Source organism: Ipomoea nil, unplaced genomic scaffold, assembly GCF_001879475.1.
Source record: "Ipomoea nil cultivar Tokyo-kokei standard unplaced genomic scaffold, Asagao_1.1 scaffold1509, whole genome shotgun sequence".
Taxonomy (NCBI): Eukaryota; Viridiplantae; Streptophyta; class Magnoliopsida; order Solanales; family Convolvulaceae; genus Ipomoea; species Ipomoea nil.
In genome coordinates, this window is record NW_017617937.1 from 1,633,098 (window position 1) to 1,658,504 (window position 25,407).

The 25,407-nt window shown below is 34.6% G+C and overlaps 4 protein-coding genes across 9 annotated transcripts; 2 read left to right on the top strand and 2 right to left on the bottom strand.

The window, feature by feature from the left end:
* Positions 1 to 233: 233 nt before the first annotated feature.
* On the top strand, positions 234 to 3,673 carry LOC109188772 (RNA-binding protein MEX3B-like). Of its 6 annotated transcripts, none has more exons than XM_019339386.1 (5): positions 234 to 524; positions 2,285 to 2,340; positions 2,430 to 2,496; positions 2,580 to 2,898; positions 3,410 to 3,673. In XM_019339386.1, the coding sequence occupies exons 3-5, from the start codon at positions 2,433 to 2,435 to the stop codon at positions 3,486 to 3,488; spliced, it is 462 nt and encodes a 153-aa protein (XP_019194931.1). In that variant the 5' UTR covers positions 234 to 524; positions 2,285 to 2,340; positions 2,430 to 2,432; the 3' UTR covers positions 3,489 to 3,673. The 6 variants fall into 6 exon arrangements, with proteins under 6 accessions (XP_019194931.1, XP_019194930.1, XP_019194928.1 ...); XM_019339385.1 differs by having other exon boundaries at positions 235 to 524; positions 2,285 to 2,348; positions 2,432 to 2,496; XM_019339383.1 differs by having other exon boundaries at positions 238 to 524; positions 2,430 to 2,492.
* Positions 3,674 to 7,910: 4,237 nt separating this feature from the next.
* Positions 7,911 to 9,864, top strand: LOC109188771 (cyclin-D3-1-like). The gene is made up of 4 exons (XM_019339380.1): positions 7,911 to 8,846; positions 8,942 to 9,143; positions 9,299 to 9,429; positions 9,525 to 9,864. Exons 1-4 carry the CDS (start codon positions 8,370 to 8,372, stop codon positions 9,729 to 9,731), a joined length of 1,017 nt encoding a protein of 338 aa, XP_019194925.1. The 5' UTR covers positions 7,911 to 8,369; the 3' UTR covers positions 9,732 to 9,864.
* A 10,719-nt stretch (positions 9,865 to 20,583) lies between these two features.
* Positions 20,584 to 22,944, bottom strand: LOC109188769 (ADP-ribosylation factor 1-like). The gene is made up of 6 exons (XM_019339378.1): positions 22,695 to 22,944; positions 22,546 to 22,616; positions 21,621 to 21,740; positions 21,404 to 21,522; positions 20,993 to 21,074; positions 20,584 to 20,883 (listed from the first exon to the last, which is right to left on the bottom strand). Exons 1-6 carry the CDS (start codon positions 22,840 to 22,842, stop codon positions 20,878 to 20,880), a joined length of 546 nt encoding a protein of 181 aa, XP_019194923.1. The 5' UTR covers positions 22,843 to 22,944; the 3' UTR covers positions 20,584 to 20,877.
* A 179-nt stretch (positions 22,945 to 23,123) lies between these two features.
* Positions 23,124 to 25,364, bottom strand: LOC109188768 (microtubule-associated protein RP/EB family member 1C-like). Its single transcript, XM_019339377.1, has 6 exons — positions 25,186 to 25,364; positions 24,927 to 25,082; positions 24,655 to 24,758; positions 23,959 to 24,205; positions 23,765 to 23,878; positions 23,124 to 23,669 (listed from the first exon to the last, which is right to left on the bottom strand). The coding sequence occupies exons 1-6, from the start codon at positions 25,291 to 25,293 to the stop codon at positions 23,391 to 23,393; spliced, it is 1,008 nt and encodes a 335-aa protein (XP_019194922.1). The 5' UTR covers positions 25,294 to 25,364; the 3' UTR covers positions 23,124 to 23,390.
* Between the last annotated feature and the right edge of the window lie 43 nt (positions 25,365 to 25,407).

Genomic DNA, 25,407 nt, shown 5'->3' on the forward strand with positions numbered 1-25,407 from the left:
ACATCTTGCTTAGACATTTAATTTCTCAAATTCTTTTGTAAATAAAGATGAATTTATATTTTAATCATTTTTAAATTGTACAAATTATTAGATAATGACTCTGAGTTTATTTTGTTAAAAAAAAATAGAATTTCTTTTTTTTTTTGGGGGGGTCCGGGCGGGGAACCAACCTTCCAAGTAACGCCTAAACCATTGCGTTGTCTGTTTCACAAGTAGCCAAATAATGATAACTGTCACACCGACTACGACGTTACACTCTGCTCAATCTATCACTCCCAGGCCACTCTCAAATCTCAAAGGTTGTTTTTGCAGATGGAGAGACAGTTGCAGAGTTCAATGTTTTAACGCCAACACAGATCTTCACCTGCGAGCTGAGGAAGGAAGCCAACGGTTTTCTTAACTTATCCGAACCAACGCAGTGTGGATTCCAGCTGGATTCCGGATATTCTTCGAATCTCCGATCACTTCTCCGTTCTAGGCCAGAGAACCGACGACTCTGCAAAATTTTCGGCAGCTCTGTTTAGGTATGTAATGTGATCTGAACTCCTTTTTTTTTTTTTTTTTTGTCGCGTCTTCCTTTCTCTCCCGGACGCAGCCGGCGATGACGTGCGGGCTGCGGCGTTTGGTTGGAGAAGACGGCGGCAGGGGCGGTGGTTACCTTGATTTTTTCTTTCAGACTTTGTGGTTTTACTGTAGAGTTTTGACTACTAGCTTCCAGTTAACTTGCTATTGACGGCAATACTTATTACGCCAACTAATTCATAGAAAACAACTTTTATTTATTTATTTTACTTTTTTCTTTTATCATCATAATAACTGTAATTATTCGTTATTGGTTGGCCGGGCTAGAAATTGTATATACTGGACCAAAAATTAAATAACTTCAAAATGCCATAGAAATGAAAATATAAATATATATTTTAAGTGCGTTAAGAATTGTTTGATTTTGAATCTTTTTAGAAAGAGTGATCCTCATATATAATGAATATTGTATTTAATCATATATATATATGTGTGCGCGCACGCTAGAGCACCCTTATTAGTGTATATTGGAGGATTTTGGAACAGTTGGTTGACAAATTGATCAGAAAAGAAATTGATTGGAGGATTTTGGAACAGTTGGTTGACAAATTGATCAGAAAAGAAATTGATTCATTTGTAAGCTTGAGTTTTTAGAACATGACTTGAAGTGCCGCAATGTCAAATTGGAGACTGTGCGCGTTTGGCACACAACAAATGCCCACACGGACGAGTGCAATACACGCGTCCGGTGGCGCGTCAAGCGCACCTGACAGTCTATTTTTATCATTATTTAAAAAAAAATCATTTTTTTCTCTCATTTTTCATATTCTTTTTTCTAATCACACTTACAAGAACTCCTAAGAAACTAAAAATATTAAAATTCACTATTATGGATGCTTTTATTGGTGAAGTAAATGAGATTGTTAGTAAAAGTTTTGACTGTAGGATCATTTATAAAATATCGACTTTTACTAAAAAATTCATATATGAGTGAGTTAATACAAGTTCATGTTATGAATTAAATTAATAGTAAAAATATAGATTATATTATAAATAAGAGGAGATTGCGATATTTTTACTATTTACTTCTTTTAATTATTATTAATGAAATATTAGATATCAAATTAGGCCTTGTTTGTCAATCTGCGATTAGCAAATATCGAATTATATTAGCGGGTTTGATCAACAAATGGTATTAATGATTTTTAAAAGATTCTAGCGGTTTGGAGATATCCACTACTCCAACCGGCTGGTTTACCAAACAATCAACAACCAATTGGAGATATAACTTGAATGTCTTGTTATTGATTATCTAATTATTTAGCAACATTTAAATGTCATTTAATGCTATTCATGATGATATTGCAATAGGCACAATAAGTCAAGCACATATACAAAATCTTTAACGCATGTTTGCGTATATATATAGTGCATTTTATAAATAAGAGTTTTTTTTTTTTTTTTTTTAAATATAGGATCTGATTTGACTTTCACCACTTGTATGTATTTCTTTTACTTTCAAACCTTGTATCTATAGCTTTCTTAATAAATAATCATAATTGTTAAAACATCAAATTAACAATATTTAATAGAAAAGTGGAGCTAGTGATTTTGAAACAAGTCCACCTTTGAATTGATGATTTTGAAACAAGTGCACCTTTGAATTGATGATTTCAAAAACTAATGTTTTTTTTTTCTTTTTTTTTTTTTCTGTCCGATACTAAAACCCAGACATCCTCGTTTTCCCCATTTTCTTATCCAGTCCGAAAATGGCGTTCACACTTGGGGTTCCTGCTTCTCCTCAGATCAACTTCGACGACTACGAGGTAACTATGAATTAACTAAATTAACCGTCACTTTCAGGCGCTAATATAGTCGGTAATAATCTTGTTAGTCTTCATGATCACAGGATGACCGGATGGCTGGATTTGAATTTGTGGTTCGCCTGTTCGTTTACATCTCTGTTCTTGGTCGGTTAGTCTCTTGAGTGCCTGCGTATATGTTTTCCGGTGCCTCTGTAAATGTTTTTTCTGACTGAAACTTTATGTGGGCTTCAGTGATATTCGTGATGGTGGTAGCGCTTATAGTCAAACTAATTGGCTGCTTCGAGGATGACGACGCGGCGGTGCCGGCCGGAGACGGGGAGATTAATTCGACGGAGACTAGCCTGCTGCTGCCGAAGGAGGCGGCTCCGGCGGTCATTTACGGAGCGTGTGAGGAGGAGGACGACGACGTGGAGTCCGGGAATTGCAGCCGGAGCAGTTCGTCGGAGGACTTCTACGACGGAAAGATCTGCGTCATTTGCTACGACCGTAAACGGTGCTGTTTCTTTATTCCTTGCGGTCACTGCGCCACTTGTTACCAATGCGCTAAGAGGTAAGTTTCAACCACTAACTTGTAAGTCCAACTATTAGTTTAGAACTAGCCAGCATGGGCAGCTAACTGGTCATAGAGGTGAAAGTTCGAAAGAATGATCATGGATTGAGTTTCACCAACAGCAGTGTAAGGGGTTCTTTGTGCACAATAAGCAAAGGTCTAGCCTCTGTGGTGTTGAGATACCATGATTTACATCCTCCTAGATGTTCTGTCTGTGCGGATGGTGGGGCCCTTATGGTTGGGGTTTAACCTTTTGAAAAGAACTATTAGTTTAAAACTGTGACAGACACAATCCGAGAATTACACTTAATATGGTGAGTTCCTTGTAACAGCAGACACTTCCTTCTAACCAATAAACCGCTTAGTTGTCGCGATTTAACCCTTTACTATTCTATAAGTCCAAGGTAAGGGGTCTTGGGATGAAGGAATTTCGCCTTTTGTAGGCAATGACAAGTTTAGAATTATGATAAAATTTGTGCAATGAGTTTGAATTATTGATTTGTGGACGCAGGATTAGTGAAGGGGAAGGGAAGATTTGTCCGTTTTGCCGAACGAGTATTCAGAGGATAAGAAGATTGTTTACTCCATGAAACCATCAATGTGGCAGCTAGCTAGCTAGCTGCAATTGTAATATAGTATGGGCATTTTGTTTGTATATTTTACTTAAAGAGAAATATGGCATGTAGGCAAGCAGTGTATGCTCCATTCTGGGAATTTTGTTCTTTAGACAAATCGAGCCCGTGACCTTAAACTTAAAAGTACAAATTCACATTTACAATCAATCTCTGTCATGTTCCAGATACAAATCAAAAAAATTCCCAGGCAAACAGAGAATGGTTTCTAGGACCATGTCCGGGTGTCTCGTAGGAATTGGCAATCATTTGCAGAAGACTCTAAACGCTCCTAAGTTGTCTGTGGCTTTTGGATGAATTCAGGGTAAAAGTCAGTGCATGCAGTAAAAAAGGGTTGCAGAATTGAAGTAAAACGAGCACATAGGATTATAAAGAATCTGGGGACAATTGTAATTATAAACGAAGCATAATAACCCATAATGTCAGGAAAGTCGGTCATTTATTGCAACCAATTCCACTTACCCATCCATAAAAACCGGATTGACGGCATTGTTCAACTTAACTCACTATAGAAAAAGATAAGTATTTTGTCTTCACACTTCAATACGATATGATTGTGACTTGTGAGGAGAGTTCAACTTAACCTTAACATAACATGTCCGTAACCATTAAGTTCTTAAGTTCAAACTTGAATGATTTTATAACTATTCAAACTCATATCTAAATTGACTAATTTTGTCCCGAAATATACTTTAATTGATCAACGAATTTTAAATAAATTAAAAATTTTTGTTTTGCTAATAATTAACTATAGAATTCGGGTAACTAAACACAATATAAAATGTTGAAAAAAAAATGTTGGAATAGTTTATATATATAATATGTGGAGATTATGGAACTGGACATTTATTGATGTTTGAAAAAAAAAAAACTTCGTATTCTATGCTTTTGATACCATGTGGAGATTATGGAACTGAATATTTATTGATGTTAATAATACAACCAGCTATAAATAAAAGATCATAGTAGGAAGTTGTAACAACTATTCTACAGGAGCATAACTTGAACAAATACAGAAATAGAATATGTCAGCCACATATATCCTTAACATAATCATGAGTTGGGAGGGGTGCTTCTCAAAACAACTATACAAGCGATCCCCACATATGCTATGGTTGTTTTCCTGCTTCCGCAGGGGTTATGCAACGCAATTGAGGTTGATATGAATGGTTTAGGAAGATGTGTGAGTTCAATGTCGCAATGCTTGGAATTTTTTGACACAGTACAACCAAATGCTTATGTGTAGCAGAGTCTGATGGAAGCTTAAGGTGTGCATCCGTTTATTCAAACGCCGTAGCCGGCGGAGTTGGAGAAAGCTTGTGTGAGTTCTTTGATGTGTGAGTTCAATGTCGATGGATCTCAAATTTTGATTATTAAAAGTTGAAGTTAACTCATTATATATATATATATATATATATATATATATATATATATATATATATATATATATATATATATATATATATATATATTCAAAATCCCATATTTGATATCTGACTTATATTCTAAGAACATCTCTAACCCAAAACACCAAATTCTGCACCAAATTTTATATCAAAAGAAATATTCTCAGCATATTCTTACACCAATTTTTTTTCATCTCCAACCTATTTACACCAAATTTTATTCCTACATTAAAATAATTTATATTCTCATAAATTAAAAGTTTATATTTATACTTTTATTATATTAATATAACCTATAGTTGTAATTTAATATAATTTAATAAATTAAATTTTAATTATGTTTTAGGTAATTTTATTTTTAATTAAATTATATTCAATATTAGTCTTGTTTTAATCATCTTGATGAGATCTTTCAAATGATATATATTTTTTAAATAATATACAATTTATGTTTAAATATTTAACAAAAGATGTAAATATATAAAAACCAAAAAAGATACAAAAGGAATTATAAAAGAAGATAAAGGGCAAAATAGGAAAAAAAAAAAATACCCCAAGAAATGATGTTCATCAACACCAAATTATTTGGTGTTTTGCCGTTCCATTGGAGCTCAGTTTTTGCCGTTTTACGCCAAATTTTTTGGCGATTTGGTGAGATAGCGTTGGGTTGGAGATGGTCTAAGTATAGACTCAATTATTCAAAATCGCCAGTAAATAAATATTTAAATATGTCAATGACCTTGTGGTCTAGCGACATCAAGTTACTTTCCCATATACGAAGTTGTGGATTTGAGCCTCAATAGGTATTGACTCTTTGTGCTTTAGTGGATTGAGAAAGTAGCTATTAACAGATACCGCATTGTAACAGAGTCAGTAGTATTAAAAACAAAAAAAAAAAAAAAACTCATGATGTCTCTCAAAAATTAAATATGTCATTTTTCCTAACCAGCTTGGTTGGCGTGAACCCCTTTCGTATGAAAAAATTAATCTGGTCAGTACTTTGCTTCTTAATAAGGCCGAGACGATGCGAACAGAGAGGGGCCGATGCGAACAGAGAGAGTACGGGTTTAAATGTACCTTTCATAGTTAAAGACTTGGACATTTTGTGATCTGACAAAAAAAATATGTCATTTTCCCTTAAAAAAATTTTGATTTCCATTTATATTTTCATTATACAATTTTTCACTATTTGAAATTTTCACATTAAAAAACAAACCCCACCCCAATCGTTATGCTATGGACTCGTGTCCAGCATGCATTGTGGACACGGTAACGGTGCCGTTAGTGGCACCGTTATCTTCCACTTTTTTTTTTTTTTTTTTAAATTTCAGAATGCTTCGTTATAGGAGTATATGTTCATAATTTTATCACTATATGTTCATAATTGTAAGTTTATAATGTCAGAGCTCTGTGTTCATAATTCCATAACTGTACACTCATACTTCCATAACTGTACATTCATAATTCAATAACTGTAAATTCATAATTTTCAAAACTATATGTTCACAATTTTAGAGCCCTATGTTCATAATTTTATCACTATATGTTCATATTGTAAGTTCATAATGTCAGAGATCTGTGTTCATAATTCCATAACTGTACATTCATAATTCTATAACTGTACATTCATAATTCTATAATCGTATATTCATAATTCCCTAACTGTACATTCATAATTTCATAATTGTACATTCATAATTTTCGAAACTCTATGTTCACAATTTTAGAGCTTTATGTTCACATTGTGGACATGGTAACAGCGTTAACTACGAGACAAAATTAATTTTTTTTTTAAAAAAATGAAATGTTCCATTTTTCTTAAAAACGGCATCGTTTTGGACTCGTGTCCACAATCCACAATGCATTGTGGACACGAGTCCCCCGATAAAAAAACGACCAACCAAATAGAACTTTTGAGTTTTGGGCCACCCAATTTTTAATAAAAGCCCAATTCTCTGATTGAATGGCAAAAGAGCTTTTATCTTTATACACTTTATACGTTTATATAGTTGCACCCTCTTCTCCCCTTCTTAGTTTGACATTTTCATCTTCTTGGCAACTTTTTTAGGAATACACAATGTGACGAGTTTGATTGAGATAAATGATTCCATTTAATCGTATATAATTTATATTTTATAAGATATGACTAATCTAATTAAATTTCATTCCAGATCATTCCTAACCCTTGTCTTAAATGACTTAACCCTTTCATTTAAATCAATATTTCTTTTAGTTTTCTAATACGAAGTAACACCTAACGTTAATAATATTTAATTTCACTTAAACACTACTCCAATGGCTGCCATTTTCATGCCTTTTTATTGTTATACTGAGGTGTTTGGTAAATAACTGTTAGCTGATTAGGTTAGTGAGTTTGATTGTAAAAAGAATTTGGTAAATTAGCTGTTAACTGATTACATACAAAATGACTTTCTCAAAAAATTAATCGAAAAAAACTACTTTGTTTTTAATTTTAACATTTTAAAGCAATAAGTTGTTACAAAAAGCTAATTAATCAAACACTCATATTAATTGTTTAACAAGTCAAATAGCTAATAGTGATCAAATAAGTCAAAATTGATTGATACTAAACAGAGCAACTATCTAAAAATTGACATAACTTATCATCAAATCACATTAAAAATTCTACAATTAGAACCTGCTCAGAACACCTCATGTCTGACAAAAAAAAATTACATTAAAAATCTGGCTTTTTGAATGGATCTGGAGTATGGATCCGATAATTTAAAAATACCTATGAAAAAAGTATATCTTTTTATTAATGACAGAATTACAGATCATAACAGGCGACAGCAACAGTGGGCATCCTGCGCTTCTATCGACTGGATCGAGCAGCCCAGATGACAACACCATACGTACTACTGAGTACTGATCCAAACAGAATAAATTCGTAAAAACAAATCCACAAAATAAATAAATAAATGGCAACATGTTTGGTAGGAGAAATCTGATATCTATATATATTTTCTTTAACATTCATGCCAAACAGCTAGCTTAGCAGGATTATAAAATATTCTCCAAGAGGATTACAGAAATCTGATTAAAAAGAACGCAGCCTCCCCCCACGGCCACGGCTAGATTTGAAATCCAAAGTCCAAAACGAAAATGAAAATGATTTTCATGGAAAAGAGAGACAAAATATGGGGAAAAGAGAGCGACAGGCAAGCGTGAAAGTGAAACCAATCTCAAATAAAATCCCTCCCTTTTCTTCTTCACTTCTCTTCTGCTACTCCACTCCACACTCTTCCCTGTCAACTTCCTTCCACCATTGTAGAGAGAGAGAGAGAGAAACAGCCACTTGCCCCGCCGGATATAATGACGGTTCAGGGGTTGTGGATTTCCATCTTTTCTTGAAGATAATGAGCAGAGGCTTTGGTGTCTTCTTCTAAGAAGAAGAACCAACGACGAGGAGATGTTTCCCCTTACCCATTCGCAGAAAGATCAAGCATTTGAGTCCCAAGACCCAATCTTTTCCCCTGATGGTCTCTTCTGCGAGGAGGAGAGGTTTGAGCCTAACGATTATGCTGAGATAAGTGTGTTGAAAAAGCCTTTAACTTTCTTGGAATCTGACCTTTTCTGGGAAGATGATGAGCTTCTGGCTTTGTTATCTAAGGAAAAAGAGATCGGTTTGGGGTCCGGGTGTGTTGATCTGGACGAGTCTTTAATGTTGGCTAGAAATGAAGCAGTGGATTGGATGTTGAAGGTGATTAGGCACTATGGGTTTAATGCTTTGACCGCTGTTCTAGCTGTGAACTATTTCGATAGGTTCATATCTGGAGTTTGCTTTCAGAGAGATAAGCCATGGATGAGCCAGCTTGCAGCAGTGGCCTGTGTTTCTATAGCCGCAAAAGTGGAGGAGATTCAAGTGCCTCTTCTTTTAGACCTCCAAGTATGTTGAGCTGTGCTGTGAATTTCATTTCGTTCTATATTGCAGTTAGGGTGTTTGAATAAATGCGGCAATGATGATCTATTTTCATTCTTTAGGTGGCAGAGACAAAGTTTTTATTCGAGGCAAAGACTATTCAGAGAATGGAACTCTTGGTGCTTTCTACTCTACAATGGAGGATGAATCTTGTCACCCCAATCTCCTTCATTGACCATATTATAAGGAGATTCAAATTGATGACCAACCTGCATTGGGAATTCTTAGGCCGCTGTGAACGCCTAATTCTCTCTGTAATTGCTGGTAAGGGATTTACTTGTTTGTGTTGAGCATATAACCATTAATGTGCAATCAAACTATCAGCTTAGGGTTTTAGTTGAGATGGAGCACATGCTTCAATTGTTTGGAGTTTGTAAAATATGATTCCTTTATGAGTTTATTCACATACATTGTTGCAGATTCCAGATTACTTCAGTACCTCCCCTCTGTTGTTGCCACTGCAATAATATTTACTGTTATGAAAGAGATTGAGCCCTGCAATGCCATGGAATACAAGAATGAGCTTGTCTGTTTGCTCCAGATCAGCAAGGCATGCATTCTTCCTCAAATCCTCAATGATTTTACTGTTAAATTTTCTGTTTTTCGTGCCTGGATATTAATTGTTTGAATAAAAAATGATAACAGGAAAAGGTAGTTGAGTGCTATAATCTCATCATAGAGCTAACTGGTGGCAAAAGGAACAAGAAGCATTGCCAACACCTTAAGCGCAAATATGAATCCGAACCACCGGGGAGTCCAAACGGCGTAATTGATGCGTATTTCACCTCTGATAGCTCCAATGATTCTTGGGCGGTTTGTTTCTCCCCCCACAAGAGAACCAGAATTCACTGATCTCCCATTTACTTGCATATTTGTCTAATGGCTACAATGATGGTACTAAATTATATTCTCTGCTCATCTTTCTCATAAAATGCAATGGCAGCTGTATGACATTCCATTATGTTTCACTTGATTTCTGACCAAACCCATGTGGTGTCTTCCATGGATATGCTAAAACTTGACTCCCATCTCCCCATGAGGAGACTGGAGAAAGTATTTGGAAAAAAGAGAGATTTGGCAGAGCTTCTATGCTGTCCAAATTAAAGCATGTGTTTCATCTCAACTAAAAGTTTAATTTGATAGTTAGATTGCACATTAATGGTTATATGATCAACGGTCCATAACTTTGAATATAAACATTATTTGTGTCTGAATGTGAAGGGATGACAATTCCTTTGAATCTGCATGCCATTATGCCACCCTGCATTAATGCATAGAGTACTGTAGCCATTTCTGGGTATCATGTGGAACCATATATGGGGAGATTGGGGTGGGGGTATGGTGTGGTGTCCCAAGTTTCCTCGTAATGAGTTTATGGTTTTAAGAAAGTGGTTCCAATGTAGGACAGGCTGGCACTGGGCTTTGTGATTATATATATGTTGACTGGTTTTATAACCTTAAATTGTGGTGAGATTTCTCGAGTGCATGAATGCATTGTCGGCCAGTGGTATTATCTAGTCGTTGCCTCGTTTTTTCTATTCAATATCCACATTATGTTTAAATCTAACCCAAATCGTGATATTAGTAAATCTCGTGTATACGTTTTTAGTCTCTTAATACCAATATTTGATAAAACATAATTAATTTAAATGGATCTTTAACTTGGGGTATAGTTGAGTGAAAGGAGTTCATTCCTCCTTAACTAAAGGTCAAGAATTCGATCATTGACTTTGAATATAGAGTAATATTAAATCTTTCATATGCATTTGATTTGAAAGGATTAAAGAAGGAAGTGAGTGGGAAAGAAGAGTGTTTTCAACGGTACATCTGATTCAAATGTTCAATTGGGCCCCACGGATGTACGATTGAATAATAAATAATTATAATACTCCGTATGTGGTCCGGCTATCCAAATCTTGCTCTTTGACCATTACGGAGTAACGTACTACTTATAGTGCATTAAACTAGACATGGTCCTAGCCAGAGAAAAAGGTAAGATTTTTTGCAAGTTTTACGATTTCGAAAAGTACATGTTTTGTGTTGAAAAAGACTTCATCCTATTCATCCACAGTTTGCTTGCTAGTTGGGTTGGTTTGTGGGACAATGGACACTATGGCTAAGAGCATCCACATTAGGTGGGAAGAATGTGGGGATAATGTAAGAGTGATTAGGAAAGAGAGTGTGGGATGAGAGAGAAAAAAAAAAGGAAAAAAAAAAACTGAAATAAAATTGAATTTTACAAAAATAAAATAAAAAAGTTAATGCGTCAGGCGCGCCACACTGCACGCGCCCGTGTGGCCTTTAGCTGTGCGCAAACGCGCACAACATTTGCTGCTTTTTATTTTTTATTCTTTTCCTTTTTTGACATTAATTGGGTACTAGTATTTGTCCCGTGCGATGCACGGTATAAAATTTAAGTATTTTTATTGTTGATAAAATTCAACATCAATCATTAAAATTAATTATGAAATGTTATTCTTTTTATATATCTACTATCTACTTCTACTATACTAATAAGAGCCCAAGAGAGTTAGGCCTATAATGGGTAGAAAAAATGGCGGTCACAGATTTTAATCAAATGAATGACCCAGATTAATTAAAAGATTGATCAGATTTAAATTTTACACTAAAATTTCCTAAAATACCCACACACCGTTACTAATTCCGTTAAAATTTTAAGAATTGCCGTTAGTTCACCGTTAACTTACTCATTGATTTCAATAAAAAAAGGTCTTAGGTTCGAAACTCATCCCAATCAAAGTTGGCATAATTAGTACTCTATTTTACTCTTATTAAATTATATAAATAATAATTTAGTAGTTACAACAAAAAATAATACATATGTATTTCTTTAATTTAGAATTATGTGTCCACAATGCCTTTATTCAAAAAAAAAATTATTCATTATCAATCAATTAAATAAGAGAAATAATTTTATTAGTTATGTTGTCTTTATTTTTCTTCAATATAAAAATTCTTTATATTCAAATTTATTAATTGATTATATTCGCTACATTATCCTTACAATGTCTTTATTCAGTGAAAAAAAATTTATTAATTATCAATAAATTAATTAAAAGAAATATTTTTATTAGTTATATTGTCTTTATTTTTCTCAAATGTAAAAATTTTTACATTCAAATTCATCAATTGATTATATTCACTACATTATCTATTATTTTTTTTGTGCACTATTTTTCTAATTAAATATCAAAGTTATAATACAAAATAATGCTATATATTTATTTACCAAGTATTTTATTAATACCATGAAAAAATTAAAAAAAATATAATTAATAAAGTCAACCATATTAACTACTTGAGAGATTTTGTGACAACGAGAGTATTCAAATCACACAACAAATTGAAGTGAGAACTACCTCGCAATGTCCTTGTTTGACAATCAGCAGTTAGTGGTTAACGTTAGCGGATTATACTAGCGAATTTGACCAGCGAATTTATTTAATTATTAACATTGGGAAGAAAAAATGACCGTCAAATTATTAAATCAATTAAATTCTTTATATTCAAATTTATTAATTGATTATATTCGCTACATTATCCTTACAATGTCTTTATTCAGTGAAAAAAAAATTATTAATTATCAATAAATTAATTAAAAGAAATATTTTCATTAGTTATATTGTCTTTATAACTACACCATTAATCTAATTCTAATATTAAAGTCTTAATAGAACTTAACCACAAATCCTAATGTCGGCATTTCCTCAAACAATATTAGTATAAATTTAATATTTTATGTCCTAATTTTTATTTGTTCTCCCTTATGTCCCGTATTTGGTTTCAACGATACCTATACAATTATTTTATTGACAATTATAATCAATCTTGACTATATTATCTTGCATTTGTAAACTTAGAATTACCTATTTAACCCGCACGGGCTTAGCTCAATGGTTTAGTGGGTAGTATTTGGGAGAAGAGACGAAGGTTTGAACCTCGGCGGCGGCAGTGCGGGAATTATGTCCAAAGTGGGCAGATTCCTTGTGCGTATCAGCATTTGGCCCTGTCTGCTGAACCATTGAGTCACCATTATAACTTCCCACAATGCTCTGTCGGGTCGGAGTGTGGGGGGCCCTTGGGGTTGGGGACTCAACCTTTGGGAGAAGAATTACCTATTTAAATACGCAAATTCAACCTTCAATTATCTATGCATGAACAATTTCAATATAATCCTGTCTTAATATACTTTAAAGTACTTATTTAAAAAAAAGCATTGGGCATTATCACAATCGCGCAATGCGCGTAAAAAACTAGTATATATATATAATACTAAATTGGTTGTTATATTAAAACATCACAACATACTATTAGCATATATTATAAAGCATTGTGGTATTAGATATCACATGATATTTTAAAATTTTACATTTAAATAAATAAATAAATAAATAAGTATATATATATATATATATATATATATATATATATATATATATATATATATATATATATATATATATATATATATATATATATATATAAACATAATTTAAAATTAATAACTTAAACTATATACAATAAATAAATGATTCTTTATTTTTTTCTTAAGACATTTAAAACTCATTGTGATTGATAATTCAACCATCCACAATTAATCTACAATTAATCTAGCAATTAAGGTTATACCATGGAATGATGCCATTTCATTTAGGCGGGAAAATGACATGGCAAAAACATTTTGCTATTATATAGAGTAAGATATAGAGTAAGATAAGATAAGATAAGATTTGCAGGAGGAATATCTCCTAAAATAACCCCATCCCACATTTGCTATTAACCCCACCCAAATTAATAGATCTGACATTAACCCATCTTTCACCATTGATGTGGATGCTCTAAGCACATATATGGGTTGGGGTAGTTGCACTTACGGGGTTATTATCCTTTGTTAATATGGGCGTGTGGTTTGAGTGCGAATTTAGGGTCCGTTTGGAAAGCAGGAAAATGACTTCTGGAAAATGTTTTCTGGAAAATGAGTCATTTTCCGGAAAACATTTTCCTTTCCAGTGTTTGGTTGCATTCTGGAAAACTGTTTTTGTGTGTTTGGTTCATTTTCTGGAAAATGAGTAGAATTATATAATTAAACATTTTAATTATTTTATTTAGAATATTACAACATGTATAATAATATATAATAATATAATAATAATTTTAAATATAATAAAAATAACTAATAATATATCAAAAATATTATGGTGGTGGGGGTGGTGTAGTGGTAGTGGTGTTATTCGTTATATAATAATAATAATAATAATAATAATAATAATAATAATAATAATAATAATAATAATAATTGGTGGTGGTGTGGTGGCGGTGGTTTCGATGGTACGGTGGTGGTGGTGGTGGCGGTGGCGGCGACGGTGGTTGCGATGGTATGGTGGTGGCGGCGGTGGTATGGTCGTGGTGGTGGCGGCGACGGTGGTGTGGTGTTGGTGGCGGTGGTTGCGGTGGTATGGTGGTGGTGGCGGCGGCGGCGGTGGTGGCGGCGGCGACGGTGGTTGCGGTGGTGTGGTGGTGGTGGTGGCGGCGGTGGTAGTGGTGGTGGTGTGATGGTGGTGGTGCTGGTGCTGGTGGCGGCAACGGTGGTTGCGGTGGTGGCGGTAGTGGCGGCGACGGTGGTTGCGGTGGTGGTGGCGGCGGCGCGATGGTGGTGTGATGGTGGTGGTGTGGTGGCGGTGGTATCGTGGTGGTGGTGGCGGCGACGATGGTTGCGGTGGTATGGTGGTGGTGGTGGTGGTGGTGGTGGTGGTGGTAGTGGTTGCGGTGGTATGGTGTTGGTGGTGGTAGTGGTGGTGGTGGTGTGGTGGCGGTGGTTGCGGTGGTATAGTGGTGGTGGCGGCGGCAGTAGTGGTGGTGATGGTGGTAGTGAGGTGGTGGTGGTATGGTGTTGATGATGTTGGTGGTGGTGTGATGTTGGTGTAAAAGTTGGAAAATGACTTCCCCCAAAAAAAAGGGGAAGTCATTTTCCTCCAAAACAAGCCTATTTTCCAAAGTCAACGGAAAATGATTTCCGTTGACTTGATTTTCCAGGCACATCCAAACAACGGAAACTTGGAAAATGATTTCCAGAACTCATTTTCCAGGTTTCCAAACACACCCTTAAAGGATTTTGGATGATGCATTTGTTTAATAGGGATGTATAGAAATCTGTCTAAAATTTTTGGAGAGTTGGAGGGGGCTTAGTCATTAGTCTTATCAATGCGAGAGATTTTATCAGTGCGAGAGATTTAAATACGATGTTTTTATTTTTGGAATGATCTTGCCATGATTAGATTATGCACCAAATTGGGATGAATATGATTTGTAATTAGCAATTAATGATAGGTCTATATAACACCCCTAGATAATGGAGAGCAAAATGGTTCTACACTTTCACAAAATCATACACAATGCTCTTTTTTTGCATTCTTGTTCCTTTGCATTCGTTATGAATTTGTTTAAGGTTTATGTTGGTCGGTTTTTTTTATAGCTAAAGTCATAAAGTCTTACCATCATTTTCGATATAAAACTAGCCACTAGCTAGGCAAACAAGTGTTGCTAAGGGCATTCTCATCCGTGGTTCTTGGACTGGGGTTTGAAGAATCCATGCTGAAGTTGAGAAAAGAAGAAAATGAGAAAAAGGAATCTTGATCTTTTCTGAATCATTAATTTTTTTTCTTTCCCTTCCCCTCCTATCCTTTCTTTTCTAGTCACACCTGTAAAAATTACGTACAACTATTGGTGATGCTCTAATGCTTGGTCGGGTGCTTTTGCCGATAGTGCAAAATTTTGGCGTTGGATACGAAAAAGGTTATGCATGGGATTTGGATATATACGGAGAAGGGAAAACCGTGTTTATGGAGTCCTACTTTAGGAAAAACGCTATAGCCCATAGCAATTTTAAAAAGTTACCATTCTCAATTCCATACGGTTACTTTACGTATTATACGGTTCCCAAAATCTGTAAAAACCCTAGTTTGACTCCAATCTATTCATCTCCTCCTTTCTTCTACATTTTTTATCTCCTTCCTCTTTCTTCTCCATTTTTTTACCTTCAACAAAATTCATCTATGGTCCTAGCACAATTCTTTTAAAATAGCAAAAAATAAGATTTGTGGTCCCAAAACAGTTGTGGTCCCAAAAACAATTCTTTTAAAATAGCACAAAGTACAGCATAAAATACTGAAGCTTAAATCGCTAAGGGGCATAGCGACTCTCTATGGGAGAGAAATGCACTCCACAAACACGGTTTTCCTTCCTTGGTGTCCACTTTCCATGCAGCGACATTTTGGAATCCCCCACATTTTTTTTGCTCATTCGGGGTTATGATTCTGCTTGGTCAGGCTAAAATCATTGTTAGCTTTACTTTGTTATTTTCAAAATGCATTCAAATTTAAAGTCTTTTGTCCATCTTGATTTTACATCAAAGTGTCGTAAAAGTTGAGCCACAAATAAAAGAAAATAGCCAAGGCTATATAAACTAAAATTTGTTCACACCCACTTTTTACATAAAATGATTAGTCAGGAAAAGGGTAAAGAAATGTTGATACAAGCGACCAGAAGAGAGACAGAGAGTTGGTAAATAAATTGAAAATTGGTAGGTTGAAGGTTGTGTCTTATACCAACAAGAGGAAATGCTCCAGCATTCGTAGTACAATGGTACTTGTTTGGTCTGTATTGATATAGCCAAGAGGGTGATGGGCAAGCTAGCATATATATATATATATATATATATATATATATATATATATATATATATATATATATATATATATATATATATATAGAAGAGCGCTCATATGCGGCGGGGTCTTACGGTGCGGCGGTGCGGTCAAATTCCAGAATACACCAACAGTGTTAACAATATGCACCAACAGTGTAATAAAAACACACCCAATGAAATGTAATAAAACATCACAAAATACACCACAGACTCAAAAAAACACACCATATAACTCACCACCCCCAATGGTGTATTTTCGAACAGTGTATGGTGTTTTTACTCACACCTAACGGTGTGTGTTTGGTGATGCAGGGCTCTGTTTACTCTGTTTTGTGTGGTGTATTTCCTAGCGTTGATGGTGCATATTTGGTGAACTATTGGTGTTGCCGCACCGTAAGAAATAACCGCACCGTAAGACACTGCCGCACCTGAACCCGCATATATATATATATATATATATATATATATATATATATATATATATATATATATATATATATATATATATATATATATAATATTAGGTTCCAGTGCATTTAAGTGTTTTCCGTGTGGTTGTGCGGTTTTAACGTGCGTTAGTTTTGTACTTAAAGATGCGTGAATCTTGTGCTTAAGGTGCGTGAGTTTTGTGCTTAAGGTACGTGGGGTTGTGCTTGATGTGAGTTGTTGAAACTTAAGTGTGTGAGTGTTGTGCTTAACATGCGTGAATTTTGTGCTTAACGTGCATGGATTTGTGCTTAATGTGAGTAGTTGTTGAAACTTAAAAGGTGGTTGTGTTTTGTGCTTAAAGTGCGTGAGTTTTGTGCTTAAAGTCCGTGAGGCTTGTGCTTAACATGCGTGAGTTTTGTTCTTAACGTGCGTGAGTTTGTGTTCTGAAGGTGTTTTGTTTGTGTGCTTAATGTGCATGTGTTGTGTACTTAAAATGCGTCAAGTAATGCTTAATATGCGTCCAATCGCACAACCGCACGGGAAGCCCCCTCCCACACCTGATCCCTTATATATATATATATATATATATATATATATATATATATATATATATATATATATATATATATATATATATATATATATATATATATATATATATATATATATATATATATATTATATATATATATATATATGACCCGGTTCAGGTGTGACAGACCCTTTCGGTGTGATTGTGCAACCGTCTTGTGGTGCACTTAGAAGTGGTTTGAGGTGCACTTAGGAGTAATATGTAATGCACTTAGTGGTGGATGCATGATCAACCATTCTAAATTGTCAACACGATACCAGCATTTGCCGGTGCACCATATAGCACTACTAAGTACACTACAAACCACTCTTAAGTGCGCCACAAGACAGCCCCACATTCAATTCCACTCCTTTGCAATTTCATAACAACTAAAATTTCATTGTTTGGTTGAAGGGAATTGTAATTCCACAGAATTGCAATTCTCTCCAACCGTAGAATTGAAATTCTCATGCCCCTTAGGAATTGGAACTCACATGCAATTCCGATCCACAACTCATGGAAAAGGAAAAATGTGTGTATTGAAAAATTTGCTTTCAATATTAATAATAATAATAATGATAATAATAATAATAATTATTATTATTTAGACATTTTAGTCTATCACTCCTTCCCTTTCAATTTTGAGTAATTTTATTCCTACCTATTAGAATTTGAATTCTTACATTATTTCACCTAATTCCTGGCACAAAATTACAATTCTTTTTTTTTTTTTCGAATTCTATCTTTCCACCTAAACACCGCTAAGAATTTCCAGTTGTGGGCAAAGAAAATTACAGCCATATATTAAGTCTAAGAGAGATGTCCCATCACGTGCGTTGCTATGGTAATCTGCCATTGCTGTGTTATTGAAAGCTACTTGGAGATGTCATGCTAAGCTAAGGTGTTGTACTAAGCTCAGCTCTCCTTTTGAGCCAGAATGACAGTATCGAATCGTAGGATTTATTACTGTCGGAAACATTTGTCCTTGGGTTATTCCAAGCAACTCAGACTAGTCTGCATCCTTATTGATTTCGACACCAACTTCACTTGCTTTTCTTAAATAGGATCAACACTACAAATTTTGGACATTTCTCTAATGAACAAAAAATCTCACTCAAGATTTGCTTTCAGCGACATTGTGAGGTTTTGATTCCTTTTATAAACTTTGGTAGTTTGGATTTGGATTGGCTCATAAACATGAGAGGTCTGAATCTAGAGTGGACTTCTTGGGATAACAAACATTAGGGATTTGGGTTTGGATTAGACTCCTTGAATATAATAGTGTACATGGGATTGACTCGATTTACCTATGTGTGATCATTGGTTCCACCTCATGAGAGGTAATGTAAGGTTACATACGGGTTTAGTTGGGATTTTGACAATATACCATTAACTTAAATGTTCTTAATAAAATTGAGTAAATAAATAAACAAAAATTATGTATATACTTGATCAAATATTAGTATATTTAGGTGATCCCAACTCTGGTCAGTTCTTAGTTTTTATGTGCGCACAAAGATCCAATCAAAATCTTCTAGCATCCCTAGACCTTTTTCCCATACATGCTTCCAGTGGAATTCGAACCCTCACACTACATTCCTCCCGTCATGACCTTTAAATCAGGCGATGAACCAACTATGCTAAGCCCCGGGGGCTTATTATTATTATTAAGGGTTAGTTAATAAGGACTGAATGAAATATTGAAAAGTAATGTAAGATTACTTAAGAACATAGATGTAATCATATTACCTTCAATATTATCTTAAAATCTAATGTGACCGTATTATAACATCATCATAGTAATCACATTATTATACTCACATTATATATGTAATGTTACAAAATTTGAACTAAACGCACCATTGACTTCGCAGAGTATTATAGTGTTTGGGAGAAGAAGAAGTATTATAATGTTATGATATTGTCACATTCATTTCTTTTAAGTTTTAATTTGGTCACATTTATTAGTCTCATGATTTTTATACCATGATGTGATATTAATGTTAACATGGCATAATAATATGGTAAATTGCATGACGTGGCAATAATGATACTACAAAGTTCCATGATTTGACCATGACAATGTAGAGAAAATGAGTAGTGAAAAATGTCATTTGCAAAATGAGTTTAGATTAAATTTGAAAATTCATTTCTTATGAATGACATTTTAAAATCTTTTATCTTTTGTAAAGATATATGATGTGGTAACATTAATGTTGAGATGCCTAATCACATATATATGATGTTATAGTTGATAAATGACACGTTAATAACGATATGATATCGTATATGATGTGGCAATGATAACATAAAAAGTATAAGTAACAAACATTGTTATGCTAATAAGATGAAAAGTTTAAAATTATTATTATTTGGGAAAAAGATTCCGACTTTTTTTAAGAGGAGACTAAGATTAAATATAACAATAATGTAAGTAAAATTGTAGAATTAAATATGGAAAAAAAAAGAAGATAATAATTAAATGGTGCAATATGAAATTTGTACATTTGAAAAGTTATTGACTATAAATTCCCATTTCTGAAAAAGCAGGAAAGTTGGAGGATTCATCAGCTTATATTAATATGAGACAGATATTAATGCTTTCCAACTCGATTGTCTTGACTTTTTTTGTATGCTTTGTTTTCCTGTTTTCTTATTTTTCCATCTATAGCCCTTTTTTTTTTTAGTTATCATTTCTTATTCGAGTTTTACTGGACATACTCCTAATCTATATTTATTTACTTTTACTCCATAGGGTATGCAGCATTGGCATTATATTTTTATCTTGTCGGTACTTGTTCTATATGTCACATACATTATTGGAAGATGACAGAATTAACCGGTGTTGAAGTGTAGCAGAGTAAAACGAGTGGAGTGAAATACAAAGACTAAAGTGGAGCTATATGAGTAATTTTGTAAATATACTCTATGCTTGATTTACATATATGTTTGTAACTTTGAATGTGCTATCATCATAATTAATAACAAAGAAATACTTCACTCATATGGACGTAGACACACTCTCGAACCATATCAATCTTTTACTTTTATCTTTGTTCAATAAACTTTGTTAAAAAAAATAGCATCGAATTCTTCTGATTGATATATTGTACACTAAAAACAACTACTCTAACATTGCACCAATGAAAACAAACCTTTTTTTTTTTTTTTTGTGATAAACAATCCTTGTAGTGAGCATAACTTTGATAGAGCCATGACAGGAAGGTAGGGCTTGCATTAGCTCGAATAGAGCAGTTGTTGACCATCCATCTCTACCCCTGCATGTAAAAACAAATTGTTCAGTTGTACTAGATTATTGTTTCTGTTTAAGGATAAGTAGAAATGACATAAATGTTTTAAAACATGATGAGTTAATGATAATCTTGCCTTGGTTGAGATATTATTAGATAACCAATCAAGACCTTCATAAAGCCCCTGCCCCGAGGTTGCACAAGTACTCTGTATATACCTGCATGCATCATATGTACCCACTACTTACTCAATTACTTAATCATACATTTTTAAAGACTTAATTATTGAAACTGTCCTTTGACTATAACGAAATTACCAATTTGATCTTTGAATACTTTTTTTTGGTTAACTAAGTCCTTTAACTTTAAAAATCTTAATCAATTTGATCATTCATTTGTTTTGTCGTTTAGACATCCGTTAACTAAATTAGTAATTTCAATATAATTAAGGGATCATTTCAGTCATCACATACATTATTTTCTTGGAAAAGTAATTAGTGAAGGTCAAGTTGAGTACAAAAATGAGCAAATATAGAGTATAAAATACCATCGGCGTAGTCGGAGGGAGTGGAGGCCAAGTTTATCGGTGATTTCTGCGACGAGCATGGCATTTGGAAGATCTTGCTTATTGGCGAAAACAAGAACAGTTGCATCACGCAGTTCTTCCTGCAAATAGTAAAACAAATACAAAATTCTCTATTCATTACCAAATTCATAAACTTATAAGAAAGAAAAAACATTTAACAATCAGGCAAAGGATGAACCTCGTTAAGCATGCGATGGAGCTCATCTCTGGCTTCTCCAATTCTATCCCTGTCATTACTATCCACCACAAATATTAGGCCCTGCGTGTTCTGAAAGTAGTGCCTCCACAGAGGTCGGATCTGCACATTCATCATTAACACAACATAACTTAACTGATTGATCAATTAAAAAGTTAATAGCTCTATTCAACATGTGGATAAATGGATTGATAACTCTATTCTTATGTAACAGTCCAAATCACATAATCACTTTAGGAAAATGGCGGACTCAATCGAAAGGGGTAGTTCCAAGGTTTGATCCCTATTAGAGGAGGTTTGAAATTGTCATTACAATGAGTATTAGAGTGTACAAACATTTTGAACAATCGTTTAAGACATACGACAACTCATAAAATTGATATGCAATCCTTTTTAGAATTGTGTGTATAAACAAATTGAATCATAATGTATTTAGATTGACTTAAAAGATTAAGGCCATGTTTAGTAACATAGTTAGTTTATCAGTTAATTTTGATTTATTTGACCACTTTTAGCTGTTTGATTTGGTTAAACTGTCAATATGAGTGTTTAATTAATTTACTTTTTGTATCAGTATATTGCTCCAAAACGCTAAAATTCAAAAAACTGTCCGAAGCAGCTTTTTCGATCAACTTTTTAAGAAAATCATTTTGCATGTAATCAGCTATCAGCTAATTGCTAATTTACCAAACATTTTTCTATAAAACTAATGCTATTAACTAGTCAAACCAACTCACCCAATTAGCTAACAACTATCAACTAATAACTATTTATCAAACACTTCCTAAATCAAATCGTTTAACTAGTTCAACTCTTACCATCACAAACACCAACATATTTATTTAATTTTTCATGCCTGCATGGTCCAAAACATTGTAAATCAAGATGAATAATAATCACAACATACCTTATCTTGTCCACCCACATCCCATACCGTGAAACTCACGTTTTTGTATTCCACAGTCTCCACGTTAAATCCTATCAGAATAAGGATTTAATCCTGTCAGGTTACTTTAAGCAGTGAATTAAATAGGTCTGATTAATATAAGTAGTTACCTATGGTGGGGATGGTGGTAACGATCTCTCCAAGCTTTAACTTGTATAAGATGGTAGTTTTGCCAGCGGCATCAAGACCAACCATCAAGATCCTCATCTCTTTCTTGGCAAACATCATTCTCACTAGCCGGGATACCGCTAAACCCATTGCTATACTAAGCAAACAGCGCCAAAAAAACAAGAAATTTCAACAAAAATTGTAAACACTCTCTTGCAAAGGATAGAAACCACAGGGAAGAAGTTAAACGACTGGGAGAAAACAATGAGCATTTCTAAACGCGTAGAGGGGAAAAAGAATTGGATTCTCTTTTTCAGACGAATCAGATTCTGATTAGGATAGGGAAGAATAAAGGGCACACTATGGTTTGAAAGCATCTATGGTTTTTGGTTTTTTGGTATGATTCTATTGCAATGATAGCGTAGAGGAAATAGGAAATTGGAAATATGAATTTCCAGAATAGCTTTAAAATGTAATTGCTAAATTTATCATCCACATTACACAATCAGAAGTAACCCCCAGAGTGAATATATCACATACTGCAATACAATAGGAACATACAATACAATACAGTAAAGTACAAGTTTGGAGCAGAATAATCCCTCATTCTTACAGTGCTAAAGCTGATTTCCCGGTCGCGCTGCCTGAGAAATAAATAATGATAGATGAGAAAGAGATTCATCCTTGGGAGGAGATGATCAGAAAGTCACAAGGGGTGATCCGCTGCAATGAACATCAGAAACATCACTAATCCTTTGTCTGGGAGACAAAGTGTTGATGGCAGCAGCATCAAGATCATCATTAGTAATGTTCTTCCTCTTCTGGCTATCAATTTGTAGCCTGTGTTCTGCTGATTCTGATGTGAAACCAAGTGGCTCAACTTGATGGTGATGCTCAGAGATCATGGCTTGAGCTTCTGTCAACAGCGATTCATCATCATCTGCAGCATATAAAATCCGCTTCATTGCTTGAACAACCTGCAGCATGAGAGAACATGGAAATGAGAGTTAAATTTCATTTTTCAAGTTTGTAAATTTCTCCGGTTTTTCAAAAGATAGGGTGAGAGCATTACAGGCAGGCTTTCTATCTCCGGGCACTGGCAAAGGATTTCAATATCCCTCAGCTTTGAGAAGTAGAAGTCTCTCTCCTTCTCAAGACTATCAACAGACAGTTTCAACTCTGTAATCTGCATTTTAATGCTCAAGTTAGCATTTCAAGACTAACCAAGTTAACTTCAATATCACCATAATTCACAAAGCCTTTAACCTGTTGTTCATTTGCATTTCGTTCTGCTTCAGAGTAGCCAGCAGGGGGACCTCCACTTGAGGATGGCCTGGAGGTCTTACCAGAAGGATTCATGCTGTTAGTACTGGGAACATCATTTCTTCGACCATTATGAGGCGGATGCTTGGAGGCAGCAGTTGGATTCTTGGCTGAAGGTTGTGATGGTGCAGATTTCTTGCTTACATCTTTGCAACTCTTGCTAGCCTCTCTTCTTTCCAAAGCATTGTAACTAAAATTGAGAATTGGGGAATCAAACCACAAGAAACTTCATTAACACATTACATCTGCATATAGGAAGCTCCCAACTATACTATGCAACAAGTAGTTGTAAACTAAAATCTCAACAATTTCCAATTATCACATACCCGAAAGCACACACCTTTTAACTACATGGAGAAATACAAAATTTCAGGAAAGAAGCACACACCAATTGTCATTTGTCAAACACCAACTCATCATTACAATCTAGCATCACTAGGATGTCTTCAAAAATTCTATAACATTGGCTCTATAATTTTCCTAGCTAACATAACTCAAAGCACAATGGAATAGCAGTATAGCACAAACAGTAGCATATGTTGACCATATCAATTGACAAAATGACATTGAGATATGCACAGAGGAAAGATGTAGTATCCAAAAAAAGAGGAAGCAATGGAGTTGAGTTTTTGAAATTACTTCTGTATAATGCCTCCATTTACATCACAATAGCGCTTCATCCACTGCATGAACTCCAGATTATCCAGTGCCCGCCCTTTTACTAGCTTGTTAACCTCGAGGTGCTAATAAAAACACAAAATCAACATTCCTATAAGCGCTCAAACCTTCAAATAGCTGCAATTGTTAATAAACTCATCTTGGTGTAGATTTTACTTCCAACACCACATTGATCCTAACAGAAACTGTTAAACCCTAGAAAAATACAAATTACTAGGATAACACAGAGAAACCTTGGTGATTTTGAGCTTATTGAAGACGTCTTGAAGGACCTTGTAGTTCTGGATCATCTCGTACTCATTCTTCGCATCGAAGTTAACTTTGTGCATTGGCACCATCCCTGGGTGCACGGCGTCCATCAGCTGGCACTGAACCGCACCAGTACACGCCTGCAAAGAGATCGGAACCTCCGGTTACTCTGGCGTCTGAATTAGGAAACGCATTGAAAAATCTGAACATCAATTTCTGGATAAGGAGGATCTAGATACATACCTCTTCGACTTTTGATAGATTGAGATGAAGAGTAGAGTTGATCCAGGCAAGGATCTCCGATCTGCCAACAAAGTACGCCGAATCCATCGTTGCGATGTTCGACGACATTTCGAATTTTCTGTTTATTCTCTCTCTGTGCGTTTCTTGTGTTCACTCTTTATTGCAGAGAGAGAGAGGATTTGAAATGATGGTGTGGAGCGGGAACTCTATACACCGCTCTGA

Bases quoted from the DNA above. Each gene is read 5' to 3' on its own strand.
- LOC109188769 (XM_019339378.1), bottom strand. From the start codon at position 22,842: ATGGGTTTAGCGGTATCCCGGCTAGTGAGAATGATGTTTGCCAAGAAA. The intron at 22,617-22,694 runs GTAACTACTTAT...TTATTCTGATAG, and splicing joins TACCACCATCCCCACCATAG to GATTTAACGTGGAGACTGTG. The intron at 21,741-22,545 runs GTATGTTGTGAT...ATGAATGTGCAG, and splicing joins ATGTGGGTGGACAAGATAAG to ATCCGACCTCTGTGGAGGCA.
- LOC109188772 (XM_019339382.1), top strand. From the start codon at position 2,292: ATGGCGTTCACACTTGGGGTTCCTGCTTCTCCTCAGATCAACTTCGAC. The intron at 2,349-2,431 runs GTAACTATGAAT...TCATGATCACAG, and splicing joins TCAACTTCGACGACTACGAG to GATGACCGGATGGCTGGATT. The intron at 2,899-3,409 runs GTAAGTTTCAAC...TTGTGGACGCAG, and splicing joins TGTTACCAATGCGCTAAGAG to GATTAGTGAAGGGGAAGGGA.
- LOC109188771 (XM_019339380.1), top strand. From the start codon at position 8,370: ATGTTTCCCCTTACCCATTCGCAGAAAGATCAAGCATTTGAGTCCCAA. The intron at 8,847-8,941 runs GTATGTTGAGCT...TTCATTCTTTAG, and splicing joins CTCTTCTTTTAGACCTCCAA to GTGGCAGAGACAAAGTTTTT. The intron at 9,430-9,524 runs GCATGCATTCTT...AAATGATAACAG, and splicing joins GTTTGCTCCAGATCAGCAAG to GAAAAGGTAGTTGAGTGCTA.
- LOC109188768 (XM_019339377.1), bottom strand. From the start codon at position 25,293: ATGTCGTCGAACATCGCAACGATGGATTCGGCGTACTTTGTTGGCAGA. The intron at 24,206-24,654 runs GTAATTTCAAAA...TCTCAATTTTAG, and splicing joins AATGGAGGCATTATACAGAA to TTACAATGCTTTGGAAAGAA. The intron at 23,670-23,764 runs GTAATGCTCTCA...CTCATGCTGCAG, and splicing joins CGGAGATAGAAAGCCTGCCT to GTTGTTCAAGCAATGAAGCG.